The sequence below is a fragment of the Triplophysa dalaica genome, chromosome 11 (genome assembly GCF_015846415.1).
Source record: "Triplophysa dalaica isolate WHDGS20190420 chromosome 11, ASM1584641v1, whole genome shotgun sequence".
Lineage (NCBI taxonomy): Eukaryota > Metazoa > Chordata > Actinopteri > Cypriniformes > Nemacheilidae > Triplophysa > Triplophysa dalaica.
The window spans coordinates 18,347,615-18,363,611 of NC_079552.1; the positions used below are offsets into that span (position 1 = coordinate 18,347,615).

The 15,997-nt window shown below is 38.0% G+C and overlaps 1 protein-coding gene across 2 annotated transcripts; it reads left to right on the plus strand.

Annotated features, from left to right (window-relative positions):
* Positions 1-1,066: 1,066 nt before the first annotated feature.
* On the plus strand, positions 1,067-12,241 carry lrrc73 (leucine rich repeat containing 73). Of its 2 annotated transcripts, none has more exons than XR_008908163.1 (6): positions 1,067-1,981; positions 4,329-4,489; positions 5,233-5,355; positions 7,695-7,795; positions 10,248-10,531; positions 11,897-12,241. XR_008908163.1 is itself a non-coding variant. In XM_056760066.1 (6 exons), the coding sequence occupies exons 1-6, from the start codon at positions 1,710-1,712 to the stop codon at positions 11,968-11,970; spliced, it is 924 nt and encodes a 307-aa protein (XP_056616044.1). In that variant the 5' UTR covers positions 1,067-1,709; the 3' UTR covers positions 11,971-12,241. The 2 variants fall into 2 exon arrangements, 1 of the variants encoding a protein (XP_056616044.1); XM_056760066.1 differs by having other exon boundaries at positions 10,248-10,440.
* Positions 12,242-15,997: the final 3,756 nt, after the last annotated feature.

Consider the following 15,997-nt stretch of genomic DNA (forward strand, 5'->3'; position numbering starts at 1 on the left):
TTTATTACATTAACGTACATTTGTTCTGTAATGCCTTTAAAAATAATTGTCATCGTTTACACCAGATTACAATTTTTGGGGGTATTTGGAAGTAAAAATAAGATTTCAAGGTTTTCATAGACACAACACATGTTGGTAATTATCATACAAAACAATCACAATGGCGCACATAGAAGACATAATGTTTGTGTTTTTGAAATCATATAGGTGACTAAATGACAGCATTTTCCAGACAGCTTTCATTCCTAAATAGGTAAGTTCAATATAATTGCAATGGTCAGGTGCGTTAAGGTGAGCTACATTGGGAATTAACTGTGTTTGTTTCATTCTGGGTTCACATTTCCAGCTCTCACTAAGTCTGTCACAAAGATATGGCCATGCAACAAGAGACGCTGTGGGTACAATTGGTTATACTATCCACCTGAAAATCCTGTTGCTGAGGGAAAGACAGGTGACATCCACAAAGAGCCAAATAATACATTATTTACAAGTCTTATAGAGATAGACAATGTCGAAATTTATTGAATTAAGTAAAACTAATTCAACTTCGATGAGTTGCGCGAACTTAATAATGTTTGTAATTACGTCAACGTAATATTGTGTGTAATTTCAATTTAAATATCCATGTTAATTTGTTTGAAATATTGTTTCAAACTAATTTACACAGATATCTTTTTTTAATGCGCAATACATTATTCATGGGCTTTTTCATGGTGGGAGTGTTCAATTGCATTTTGTGTAGCCAATGCCGATAAACATTTACCACCTGCAAACCTTTAGGTGAATGAATTATGGATTTATTATAAAATTGTATATTGGTGGATAGATTACCATACAGTTACAACAAATATAATGGTTAAAGTAAAAAACTTTTTGTAATGCTCTTACAATACAAATAAAATAAAATATGGTTACTACAATGAACCATTAAGTAAGGGTAAGGCAGGGGATAACCACAGATCTTCTTCCACAGCTCTTATATATTTATAATGCATTGGACATTGGACCTTCATACCCCAATCAATCAACTATTCACAAAAATAGATGTTCACTACCTCAACATATTTCGGCTCGCCCATTTTCCCCTATACACACCGAGCACACATATTGTAGCCAATCCCACAATCAGCTGTCAAGGGGATTACCTAAAGCCTGCAAGAGGTGTTCCTACAATAAACTGTCAGTGTATTGGTGATGACGATGGTGGTGGTGGGTTAGTTGAGCATTTAAACGCAGATATCATCTGGGTGTCCATTTAAACCGCAAGTACAAACGCAGGCTATCGCAGGATCATCGTATTCACCTCGATGCTGCAAAGACTGAAGCACAGAGAAACGTCAAGCTTGAAGATACAAAACGCTGAAGTAGCACCACACCTTTCCACGTTTATGTGAGCCTGTAGCTGATGTGCTGGCATACACGCTGCGTTAGAAAATGCGCACCCGTGCTCTTTTTTCAGTCGATGGCAAATGATGTCAGTGCGGTGGAGACAACGGAGGAACCACAACTTTAACAACTGCTGCTGAGCTTACATCGCTCGTTGTCTATTCTGTTTCTAAAACGATATATGTTGCACAAGCCGTTGTGTGGTCGATTTATAAGAGCGTTTTGTTTGGTGTAAGTTGGAGAATGTGGATACTGTAGGACATCTCTTAAAGGATCCGTAATGCTGTCCAGCCGGGCCGTTAGTCGAGCCTGACACCGCCGCGATGCTTCCGGGGTCCATTCAGATCACGGGAGAGGCGCTGTCCGGAGCTGAAATCAAGGATATATGCGAGAGCCTGAAGGAGAACAGTGTGAGACTTCTGTCTGTACGGGGCTGTCAGCTGTCCGATCGAGACTTCGGCCGTGTGTGTCGTGGTGTGGCGGAGTCTCACTCACTGGCTCAGTTGAACCTGAACCTCGGCGTGGTGTCCACCATCAACCGGACGAAACAGCTGACAGATGCGCTGAAGGCTAACAGATCCATACAGACCCTCTTGTAAGCTGCCCTCAGTTACAGTATTGAATTTGTCTTGTTTCAGGGCTGTTTGACAAGACAAGCATTGCTTTTGTTTATAAACACGGCAAACTATGTTCAAACCCACTTTAGTATTGTGGTAGCCCATGAGTTTGTGAATGCTTGCCTAGATTTATGGTGTAGATTTGTGTTTTTTGACTGACAGATGATGAAATCCATAGACTTACATTGAAAGAACGTTTAGGGGTTGGACAAAATAATGTTAAGACAGGGGTCTCTTATTGGGTGTTGAACCACCATTTGCTTTTAATACAGCTTCAAACCTTCATACACCAGTTTTATACTTATCTTCTCCAGTGTAATATTGTACCGTTCATCCCTCAGAACATCTTGCAGTTGCTTTAGAAAGTGAAGTAGGAAAACCGCTTCTCACTCTTGTCAAATTCTTGGAGACTATTGCGCTTAAGAACACAAAACAGTCGTTCTGAGAAGACATTTTTTATACTATCCCCAAACACGGTTGAACGCAATTTGTTTAAAACCTTGTTTTGACATGCAACCTACACAGTATATCGTAAGGTTTGTTTTTCCCCACGAGCCAACACAAATAATATTAACCCTTATGGGCATTCATATTATGTTTTCCAACCCCGTACAGTATCTAAATCAGCAGATTTCTTAAATCCTAGGAGATCCCAGAACTCCTAAGATGCTTTTTAGCAACATACTAAACTACTTTAAACACATTTAGAGTCCACCATGTCAACATAGCACAATAGCATTCAATTATATTTATCTTTAGAAAATATTAAAATGCATTTTATCCTCCACAAATGTTTGTTATCAATTTAGGCCAAATGCATTTTCCAGTCAAATTTTGTCTTAGGAGTGCTATTATTACTGTGTAAATAAACACATTTTTTAGTGAAAGTTTTAAAGTTGAAATGCGGCTGACATGTCCCCGCCATGAACAATGACCCGAGTTCAGCTCGTGGTCCTTTGGCGATCTCTTTTCCCTCAATCCACCTGCTATTTTGCTGTCGCTTTCCTACACAGTTTTGTCCAATCAGCAAGTCTGCTCTGGGCCCATATACAAACATTTTTTACCGGGTCCCCCTACATACCTGGATGTGGACCCCCACCTTAATGTCCCAGTTTAACCAAAGCTTACTCCTGCCTTAAAGGGATATTTCAGAGGCAAAACAAAATGTCCCCATGTTTTACTCACCCTCAAGGCAAGTCAAGAGTTATAATACCGCGTATCATTTTGCTTCCAAGCGGTAGAATAGGAGTGAATGGGGGGCAATTTTTTGAAGTTCCAAAAAATGAATCCATCGATCAAAGAACTTCTCGACATGGCTCCATGGTCTTAACAAAGATCTTTGGAAGCGAATCTATGGGTTTGTTTAAAAGAAATATCCATACTGACAGCGTTATTAACGTTGATGTCCGTTATCCCTCTGCTGCGCGGTAACCAGAGGCTTGATTTTAGAGCAAATGACGTCGATGAAAGCTCGCGCGCAGAGGAGACGGCAACCTTTTGGAACGAAACGAAAAATGCCTTGTTCGTAACCGGAATTTACGTCATTTGCCGGGAAAACAAGCCCCAGGTTCAGCGCAGCAGAGGGATAACGGAAGCTAGACATCAACGTTAATAGCGCTGTCAATATTGATATTTCTCGTAAACGCATCGATTCGCTTCAGAAGACATTTGTTAAGACCACAGTCAAGCTGTTCTTTAAACGATTGGATGCACTTTTTGGAGCTTCAAAAAATCGTCACCAAATCACTCCAATTCTACCGCTTGGAAGTAAATTGATAAGTCGTATTATATTTTCGACCTCATTATTCTTCAAGAAGAAATTCAAGTTTACTCAGGATGCCTTAGGGGGGTTAAACATGGGGACATTTTGTTGCCTCTGAAATATCCCTTTAATCTAGGTCCTGTCTGTGAAATTAAACATTAAAATCTACCATTAGCATGCAGTGTAAGAATGTCAGTAGTCCAATTCTAACTCTCTGGGATGTACAGTAGTGTTATAATATTTTAAGATTAAATTGCAAATGGTCTTCTTTCTTGCATCTGTTTGCATACTAAATAGTGATTGGCCCATTATTTCCATAGTCTGTTCAACTCTATTTGCAATTATCAGCACAAAATGTTAATCGATTCTCATATTTTTTAAAACAAGAGCTTAATGTCACGCCACTAGAAAGTTTAAAGCATCTCTGATGCTGCATTTAATTTACATATAGCCTAAGTTTATGGAACATGAAACCCGATTTCTTGGCTGGTTTGCAAGCAGTGACTTTGAATCTAGAATGTGATGTCCCTGGATCTCTGTCCACTCTTTCTGTGCCCTTACAGTCTACACGGGACTCCGCTTTTAGATGCAGGACTGGTCACCCTGAATGGAGCCCTTTCCACTCACCCCTCACTCGTGTCCTTGGACCTGGGGGACTGCATGCTGGGAGATGAGGCTGTCCGTCTCATATGTGGCATGCTGCCTCCAGACGGAGCCAAATCGGGTACAATATTACAACTTAACCAGTAAACACTCACACATTCATTAAACAATACAGTTTATAATATATTGAAGGTGTTGAGAAATCAAGTTTGTATTATAATATATAATATAGTATTATAATAGCTGTGAAAAGGCAGAGACAGAAAAGGAGAGAGGAGGATGCAAAAACACAACAACTGACATGAATATCATATGTAATTGTATGTTCATTGTCTACAAAGGGGTCTTTCATCATAACATCACTACTGGATTAAACAGCACCACATAGTTTTTGATAAAATCCCTTAGTGCGCTCTGTATAACAATCTGTTTACACCCCTACTGTAAACTTAACACTTTCGCAAAAAAACAGGTCAACCATTATCCTCCTAGATGGTACTATAATAATGGAATCAAAGTATGGACTTCATTAAGAATGAACCTCACATCAGAGCAAAACATTTTCCTAATCTTCTTAATACAATTCATACCCGTTCTTCTATTGTGTATCTATCCAGGCTACAATACTTTATAATGACATAACATTTGTTATACTTTTGTCTATTTGTTGTAAAATTATGACTTTGAGAATGTTATAATATTGGGCGATTTGGGTATATAACTGACATATGATCCTATACTGTGTGTTTGTAACAAATACAAATGCTGTTCCTTTAAACAAATTGAGATTTCTCAAATCGCTGATTGCTCTTATGGATTAATGATGTTTTTGTGTTACTGTATGTGATGAATAATACTGTACAGGGCTAAAGGAGCTGACACTGAGTGCAAACCCAGCCATCAGCACTCAGGGTTGGGCTCGACTGGCCGTCGCAGTCGCTCACAGCTCACAGTTACGGGTCCTCAACCTTGACTACAATCCATTGGGTGAGCAATTTTCACCAGACATTAATTCCCAGGATTAAGGTGTAGATGTATCCCTAATACACAGATAAATTATTACGTTTCTGCAAGAAGCAAGTCTTTCACTGTAGTATTATGGACGGCATAGATATGTTTTTTATATACAGTATAGGCTATACAGTTGAAAGAAAAAGTATGTGAACCCTTTGGGCTTACTTGGATTTCTTCATAACTTGGTCATAAAATGTGTTCTGATCGTAATCTAAGTCACAACAATAGAGAAACACAGTCTGCTTAAACTAATACCGCACAAACATTATGGGCCCTATTTTAACGATCTGAAGCGCAAGTGTCAAAGCGCGAAGCGCAAGTAACTTTGTGGGCGGGTCTCGGCGCTGTTGCTATTTTCCCGGCGGGATAAATGGCTCTTGCGCCCGGCGCAAATCTAAAATGGGTTGGTCTGAAGTAGCTTCATTATTCATAGGTGTGGTTTGGGCGTAACGTGAAATAAACCAATCAGAGCGTCATCCAACATTCCCTTTAAAAGCAGGTGCGCAAGTTCCATTATGGATTGCTATTATTATGGCGTATTTACCAGGCGCAAAAATATGAGCACGCTCAACTTAACTGGTAAGTTGAAGACTAAGGTTTTTAATGTACTTACATTATGGTAAAGGTGATTTCACAGTCTTTTTTTTCAGTCTTTCAGTTTTTTCAGTTTTTCAGTCAATTTTTTTTCCTGGTTCTTGACGGACAAACCAATTTGTCAGATGTCCTTATATACATATATGTCTTATTGCCACTATTGGGCAAACAGGTCTGATCCTTAATTACTACAATTAGCCTGAATAATTTGTAAGCTAGATTTATGCCTATTTTTTCACATCTTCGTGGCACACCACAATGAATTCCGTCATCTCATGTGTTAATATTTTTTTAGTGTAACAATTTATGATTTGCAAAAATAACTGTTGCATCTGTGTAGATTACATGAGCAAAGTGTATGCGCGTTGTGCACGCTATACATTATGGTCAAGGATGCGCCCTTAAAATAGCATAATGAACAACGCGCAACGCGCCACTGACTTTAGACTGGTTTTTTCTGGTCAGTGGCGCAATTGTTTAATGGAACAACAAAATAGCACCAGGGATTGTTTGCGCCGGAACACGCCTCCTTTTTTGCGCTGAACCGCCCAGGGAGCGCAAGTTCATTCACTAGTTTAGCGACGTGCTTCTGTGGAGGGAAAAGCGCGCTTTGCGCAGTTGCAAAATAGGAATGACACATGCGTCGGTGTACAAAGTCAATTGCGCTGGGTGCAAGATAGGGCCCTATACGTTTTCATGTTTTTATTGAACACAACATGTAAACATTCATAGTGCAGGGTGGAAAAAGTATGTGAACCTTTGGGTTTAATAACTGGTTGACCCTCCTTTGGCAGCAAAAACCTCAACCAGACGTTTCCTATAGTTGCAGATCAGACCTGCACAACGGTCAGGAGAAATTTCCTTATTGTAGATTTGTCAACAAAAATGTAATCATGTGCCAGAGATTTCTGTAAGTGTTTAGCTGACACTCTAGGATTCTTCTTCACCTCATTGAGCATTCTGCGCTGTGCTCTTGCAGTCATCTTTACAGGACGACCACGCCTAGGGAGTGCTGAACTTTCTCCATTTGTAGACAATCTGTCTTACCGTGGACACATGGACATCAAGGCTTTTAGATATACTTTTGTAGCCCTTTCCAGCTTTATGTAAGTCAACAATTCTTGATTGTAGGTCTTCTGAGAGCTCTTTTGTGCGAGGCATGGTTCACATCAGACAACGCTTCTTCAGAACAGCAAACTCAAAACTGGTGTGTGTTTTTTATTGGACAGGCCAGCTTTAATCAACACATCCAATCTCATCACATTGATTGGACCCCAGCTTGGCTGACTCCTGGCTCCAATTAGCTCTTGGGGAAGTCATTAGCCTAGGGTTTCACATACTTTTTCCACCCTGCACTATGAATGTTTACATGTTGTGTTCAATAAAAACATGAAAACGTATAATGTTTGTGCGATATTAGTTTAAGCAGACTGTGTTTCTCTATTGTTGTGACTTAGATTAAGATCAGAACACATTTTATGACCGAGTTATGAAGAAATCCAAGTAAGCCCAAAGGGTTCACATACTTTTTCTTTCAACTGTATATATTTTTTGACAGTATTTTGCTGACCATTGCTAGCAGTGAATCAAACTGTCACCCAAGCGTACAAATGTTGCTTTCAGAGAACAGCAGGGCTTGCGATTTTAAAACACCACACGGATGTCAATTTCACCCTGACTGCTCTGCATCAGTACTTCTCATTGGTCGTGGTTTTCAGGGGATCAAATCGCTGGGATGTTGGCCGTCGCTGTTGCGTCCAGCAGAACTCTGGAAGTTCTGGATTTGGAAGGAACTGGACTCACCAATCAGTCAGCACAGGTAGAGATACTGTATATGACGTCATTAAACACTTTATAGTGGTAATTTTGAATATTGTCTTATTAAGTAATTACTCATATATCGTTGCTGTATTTTACTCCAATATGTAGATGATATTTAGTACAATAATTCTGTCATTTACTAATCTTCATATTGTTTTAAACCAGCATTACTTTCAATGAAAACCAAAAGTTAAGGATGTCCCGGCCACTTTGCTTATGTAATGAAAGTGAATGGACACTGATGCTATTAAGTTCCATTATACAAAACAAATAAGTCACATTTTCAGTGCATTATGAAATTTAACACTGCAGATACTAATCTGACAATTTACGTGGATCATTTAATTATTTATACTAGTGATGAATTATAGGATATGTTGGTAAGATATGCATTAGGGGTCACAATATACCAGTGATATTAAAATTCATTAATTAAGAACCATGAAGCATCAATATTTTGTTAATACTTCATGTTCACATATCATAATATTGTAAAAATATTATACATATAAGTATATATTATTTAGCATTGTAATGTCAAATTTTGCCTGAAGAACCACAATGGTTTCAAACGTTTCTTCATTTGACTGATAGCATTATTTATTTAAAAAAAAATCTATAGATATCGGGACAGTATAGTCGTGAATTCTTTTGACTACAATAATCATCTAGTGAAAATCTGATATTGTATCAGCCCAAACATAACTGTACATAACTATTTTCTTATTAAAGAGATGTAGATCAGATATACAGTACATATTATAAACCATAGGAGTCATCCACATGATGACTCTATTGCCTTAAAACCTTTCAATCTTTATCTCTGGAATTAAAGCTCCCAGCAGGAGGTCTATTGATAGAAGGGGATTATTTTGACCTCCACTAGAGGGCAGAGTTCCCTCACTGTTGTGTGTTCTCCCATCATTTTGTCTGTAATTACAAATCAGGTTATTTGTTCATAAAACAGTTTTTTATGTTTGCGTAAATGAATGTAGAGATGGTCTTTGAGGTAAAATACAAAGTTCTAAGACTGGCTGTGAAATAATCGATGCTCTCATCACATCATATGCATATCTTATTTTTGTATTGGTTTTTACTTTGCTGTAAAACACATAACAGTAATCTTGACTTTTCATAAAGTTAGTCCCAATTCCCTTAGTGCACTTTTGAGTGGACATGTGCAGACATTCCATCTCATGATGCACTGCAATGATGAGTCTACAACCTGAAATGGAATTTCAAACATGTCCTAGTATTCAACATGTATTTCATATTTATTGAACATTTTGGCTGATTTGATGATGCTTTCAGGGCAGGGAGTGTAAAATCATTTGACAGATTTCACTGGGCACTTTATCCCCAGGGGTCACTGTACCATTTTAGCTAAAAATCATTTGAATTGCATTTGAAAAGCATTTGAATTGCATTGTCTCAGCAGGGAGACAGAGGTGAGAGAAGAGTCTCTGTGATTATAATTGTTTTCTGCTCATTGAGAATCTTTTATACTGGCAAATGTCTGATGTCTATATCTGATCTTCACAGACATTCTGAAATAAAAATATATGGGCATAAACAGGGAAATATTATGCAATAAATTAAATTATACATTTATACTCATATATACATCTATATACATGTCCATACGTTGGAACCAAAAGCTTACATTTTTCAATATGTGAAAATTCTTCATTTTCAATATATTGTAATATTATAATATATTAAAAATGTATTGGTCAATGTAGTTTCAAATATATATTAAATTAATTAATATATTGACAGTTCATTTTAAGGAAGAACATATTTTCATTGCATAACTGATTGCCTGCGTACTAACTATAGTTTATAAGTCACATGACTCACGTCCTTATTTATAAAGCGAGCTGAAGTAATAGTGCAGGAAGTAATAAGATATAGTCCCTGAAGATGAAATTTACTCAGGAAAGGAAATTTCTAGCATAATTTATTGTTCCTGTTCTCAAAGAGCATTGCATTAGTGGTACATATGCCATAGGTTTATTTCCCAGGGAACAAAAACTACTAAAGTGTGTAGCTTGAATGTGTCATACATCACTCTAAATAAAAGCATCTGAACTGATTAATACATTAAAGGGAAAGTTTTTCCAAAACGGACAAATTCTGTCATCATTTTCTCCTTTGTGACTTTCATTCTTCTGCAGAACACAGAAGATATGTTGTCCCCCCCGGGACATTTATAAAAAATACTTTCTTGTGTGTTTCACAGAACAAAGAGCCATATACAAGCTTTGAATGTCAAAAGGGTTAATGGATGATGAGAGAATTTTAAAAAGTAAAACACAACCCTGTACTTTCAAAATTGTATTTCAACTCATCCACTCTCTCTCTTGAGTAAACTTTAACTACTTTCCACAGACATTCTTGATGTTGCGTGATCATTAACCTCTCGCATTTGCTTGCTCCTTTGTCATCAGGTCTTCCTTGACATGGTTGAGAACTACCCCACCTGCCTGCGTGCACTGGTTCTAGCCGAGAACGATATCAGCCCTGAGCTGCAGCAGCAAATCTCTGATCTGCTTTCAGAAGGAGAGGAGGAGGAAGATAAAGACGGAGCGGCCCGCGGTAGCTCCGTCATCCCCCGAGAGAAACCAGCCTGGGTTCCCCACAGCAGTAAGGGCTGACCCAGTCTCAAACTCTCTCAGCCTGTTCTCTTCGCTTCAAGACTGTTTTTCATTCAGATTCTCTGCTTCTTCTCTGTGTGAGTGGATGACTGTCCTGAAGCTACTCCTTCTAAAAGTCTGGGACACGGGGAGGGGTACTTGGGAGGGGTACTTAAAGAGAGATACTGTACTACTTGTGAAATAGAAAGCTGGATTTCGAATAACAGCCGGGTTATGAGTTGTTCTCTGTCCTGTGTATTCTAAAATGATTAAATGTAAGGTTAGAATTGAAAGGGATGGTTCACCCGAGAACGGACACTTTATCATCATTTCTTCATTCTTAGGTTATTCAAAATCATTGTCAGTTTTTACTTTAATGGAAGATAAAAGATGACTGGGTCTGTCAAACTACAAATTGATTAAAAAAAAAAATCTGTATGCCCTGCATCAGGTTTAACATAAAGGATGTTTGTTTACATCACATACAAGAATCCAAAGCATTTTTTATAAAGGCTCCATGATTTGACTTCTGTGTTCACTTTGACAAAGAGCAAAATGATCATACATCTTGAGAAGACTTCCATTCCAACATTTATGACACTTTCATGTTGCTTTTTTATTTATGATGGAGCTCGAAAGACCCAGTCCAGATTTACTTCCAATATATACAAAAGAGCAGCCACAATATTTTTTTTGTGTTCAATTATATGGATTTGGATAACATAAGTGTGATTTTTGGTTTAGGAGCATTTTTTATTTTCAAAATGACAAAAAATACATGAAAAGTATAATAAATAAGTTTAAATGCTCAATATGGTAACTGAACTGAAGAATTAAGCCTAGAATAAAATAGCACTGCAGCAAAGTTCACCTGAAAAGAAGGAAGGAGGCGGGAACCGGCGAACATTTAAACAAACTGTAATAAAAAATAAACAAACAGTAACACGGAAGTAAAAGGCACAAGAACATAAATACAAACTAAACAAATGTCTGGGCCCGGTCCTCTCTCGTCCTTAGTCCTGTCGCTCGTCCTCTTATGCTCCCGATCTCCTCCGTGAGATATGCGGGACTGGTGTGGGCACGGCTGGTTCCCACTATCACTCACGCCACCGGCTACACCTCACCTTCCTCTCGTTACAATCATGTTATTTAACTACAAAAAAATTGTTTTTTTTAATTCTGAGGTAAATATATTCATATATTCATTTAGCAGACAGGTTTGTCCAAGGCAGCTTACAAACGAGAAAGTATTTAACATATAGTCCATGAGCTGAAAACAATGCTTGTAGTTTACCAGGCAATGTTTACAAATAAAAGGGTTTTGAGTATGGCAACATTTCAATTCTGGGTGTACCATGACTTTAAAAAAGGACCTTTACTAAACTAAAACTAGTTGTTCAGAGCTGGTATATCCTCTTAATGTTTATCCATTTCATTTACCAAATTGTCTCTGACCCTTCCAGACTCTTCCAGCTCCCAGATGGTCCTGATGACATCAGGACTGGGTGAGAGCTTTTTGGCAGAGACAGAGATGTGATACAGGAGCTGCCTTTGATTTGTGCTTGCACTTTTCGTTTACTGCAAGATCACCAGTTAGTGTGTTATCTCTCACACTGCATGACCTGTAGCACTTAGCAGAAGACAGTTGAAAGCTGGAACAAAAACCTTAAAACACCAAGTGACTTATAATACGCAATAGCGAAGTATTTATTTTACAGATGTACAGTCTATTTATAAATGCCTATTTAACCAATAACCGTATGCTCTGATAGTTCGGCTGTATAGGGTTGATGTGATGGCCTGATGACTGAATAAATCAGTTTACATCTTTTTAAATACCTTGTGTCTGTTTTGTTCATTCTGTGTCCAACACTAGACCAGATTATTAAAACAACAGTGTACAACGATTTCCATGGAAGCTCTTAAATATTCAACTTTACCATCATTATAAATAGACTTCATTTACAGACTTTAGCTTGTAAATTTGATTTGAACAGACCTGAATCTGCATGAGTCAACAATCTTCAGACACATCTATGCACATTACTTGAATGTGGTAAAATACATTTTAAGTTTCAAGCTCACTTTATTACAAACATGTGTAACATGCTGGGCCTAACTGAACTGCATTTTCCCTTAACACAGGTGATTATGATGGGATAGTGTTTGAAGACACCATTCCCTGACCCAACCCTGTTACACTGCTGCTCTAGCCAGGACAGGATCATGAATTGAGCTTTCGGCAACTGAGAGTAATGAAGGATTTTAGAGGGATGAACATGACAGGGCCTGTTACTGTTGCATGTGCTACACTACACACATCAGAAAAGAGAGGAGACTTGTGATAGAGGTGCAGCCTAAAGATGGTCTCTAAACCACTACTCTTAGACTGAGCTTCATGAGATATAACTTTTGGAATACAATACCATTTCTATATTATTCTTAAAAAAAACCACAAACATGCTTAAAACCACATGCATTTTATTTTTTCATCTCCATGGATAATAGACAGGCATCAGTGTCATTTGTTAACTGCAATAAGAGATGTCAGGTCAGTAAACAATATAGAAATAGTTTCTAAATCTCCAATCATTTTGAAATCTCCAGTTTTCGTTTATATTGTCAAGGTCATTGTATTGAAGTTTTAGCTTCTTAATGAGCATATATTGAACCTTTAAAGATTTAAAAAAGTTTGGTAACACTTTACTTTAAGGTACCCTTTATTTAGCATTTATAAATGTGTTCATTAATGGTTAGGATATATATACACACAGTCCAGCCCGAAATTATTCAAACCCCAGGCAAATTCTGACTTTTTTGTTTTTTTTGACTGGAAATGACACAGGCTTCTCCCAAAAGATAAGACGATATACAAGAAGCATCATTGTGGAAAAAAATAGCTGTTCTAAAGCATCCTAATTTCCCTGATTCATTGGGAACAGCTGTTTGAATCAACTCAACAGGTGAAAAACAGAATCTCTCTGCTGTTGGTTTGTCGACAATCACGGCCAAGACAAAGGAGCTCACTGAGGACCTGCGGCTGCACATTGTGGCTGCTCACAAGTCAGGAAAGGGCTATAAGACCATATCTAAATGTTTTTAAGTTCTAGTGGCTACAGTGCAAAGTATTATTAAAAAATACAAGATGTTCCGCACTGTGAAACATCTCAGAGTAAGTGGTCGGAAGCCAAAAGTGACACCTGTTCTGGCCAGGAGGATAGTGAGAGAGGTAAAAAAAAAATCCAAGGATCACCACCAAGGCCATTCTGATGAATCTGGGCTCTGCTGGTGGCAACATCTCAAGGCAGACAGTCCAACGGACACTGCATACCGCTGGGTTCCACGGACGCAGACCAAGGAGGACACCACTTATCCAGATAAGGCACACAAAAGCCCGCTTGGCCTTTGCAAATGCTCATCTGGACAAAGAAGAAAACTTCTGGTCTTCTGTTTTATGGTCAGATGAAACAAAAATTTAATTGTTTGGCCACAATGATGTATCCTTCATTAAGCGTAAAAAGGAGAAGCCATCAAACCCAAGAACACCATCCCCACTGTCAAACATGGTGGTGGGAACCTCATGTTTTGGGGGTGTTTTTCAGCCGGTGGACCAGGGAACCCAGTCACAGTAAACAGCACCATGAAAAAGCAGCAATACATCTAAATTCTCAACAACAGCATCAGGCAGTCCGCAGAGAAACATGGCCTTGGGCAACATTGGACATTTCAGCACCACAACGACCCAAAACAGACTGCAAAAGTAGTGAATAAATGGTTACCAGACAAAAACATTAACGTTTTGCAGTGGCCCAGCCAGAGTCCTGACTTAAATCCAATTGAGTTTCTGTGGAGGGAGCTAAAGATCAGGGTGATGGCAAGGAGACCCTCCAACCTGAAACAGTTGGAGCTCAACGCTAAAGATGAATGGGCAAAAATACCAGTGGAGACATGCAAAAAGCTGGTCAGAAATTATAGGAAGCGTTTGATTGCTGTAATAGCCAATAAAGGCTTTTCTATTGATTATTGAGAAGGGTTTGAATAATTTTGGACATGCCACTTTTTGTTCAAATGTAAATAAAAGCGGAGATTTGTTCCCCCCACATTGTTGCCTCTTGTACATCGTCTTATTATCTTTTGGCCGTCATTTCTGGTAAAAAAAACTTGCTGGTTGAATAAAAGTAATTTTAAGTCAGAATTTGCCAGGGGTATGAATAATTTCGGGCTGGACTGTATACAGGTGCTTGTCATATAATTAGAATATCATCAAAAAGTTGATTTATTTCACTAATACCATTCAAAAAGTGAAACTTATATAATGTATACATTCATTCCACACATACTTATATATTTCAAGTGTTTATTTCATTTTATTTTGATGATTATAATAGAAACATGTTTTAAGCTTCAACCATGCCATCAACACTGTCAAACCAGAAAGTAAATAGCTACTTACCTGAATTACTGCTTGGATAAGTTCTGACCATCACAGTGCACAAGTGTTGTCACCCGGTTGCTATGTGCCACCTTCAGACCCAAAGCCTTCTGACCACCAGTGGGCACTCTTGCATCACAACTGTCCTTCAGTGGCCACAAGTCATCTGACACATCAAAATTACAACACACACACAGCCTGAAAGCTGTGCCTTGAGCTGACAAGATACCAAGTGTATAAAGTTCAAACCGATTACGTTTAAAATAGCTTTATTTGTTTTAAAATATAAATCAGTTTACAAATTCAGGAAATAAGATTAGTTTAAAGCCTTTTTAAGGGGAAAATCAAATGTGTACGGTACATCAAAACAATCATAAAAGCTTTAAGTTAAACTTAAATTCCCATACAGGATGATGGCTTTGTTTGCATGGGACAACATCCAGGATACATAAGACATGGAGAAGCACCATATTGCAGCTGTTAGACATATGTAAGACTAGGGGACTGTTTGTTGGGTGAGAAGTAAAATCAGTTGACAAATTATAACATGACATGATACACATTTGAAATGCATGAAAGAGCAGTTGTCACCAACACGTAGAAGGAACTACAACCTGTAGTTCAGTGGTAAGAGCATTACCGTTAACACGCAATGTTGTGGGTTCGATCCCAGGGGAATGCAGATACCCAAGTAAAAATATATAGGATAATGCAATGCAAGTCGTTTTGGATAAAAGTGTCTGCCAAATGCATAAACATGCAAACATGCAACATGAATTCTGCAATCAACAAACAATACAGGACACATGGTGGTCTCCAGTTTCAAGAATGAATTATAACATAAAAAGATATATTATAATCTGATGTAAACAGTCAAACAGCAGAATCAAAATGAATGAAATGTAGGGCAAGACTTTATTGTATCCATTGGAAATTTCTCTGATTGTTAATAGTGATCACTTAAACTCAGAATAAATAACGAGAATTTTGGATTTTTTACTATTTGTTACATCTTACATTAGCCTCAAATAGATGATGTCACAGGCTTTCACAATATAAAAGAACAAAAAAAACATTTTGTCTTAAAACTAAACATGTCTCAAAGAATTATGCATAATTAAACCAATAACAT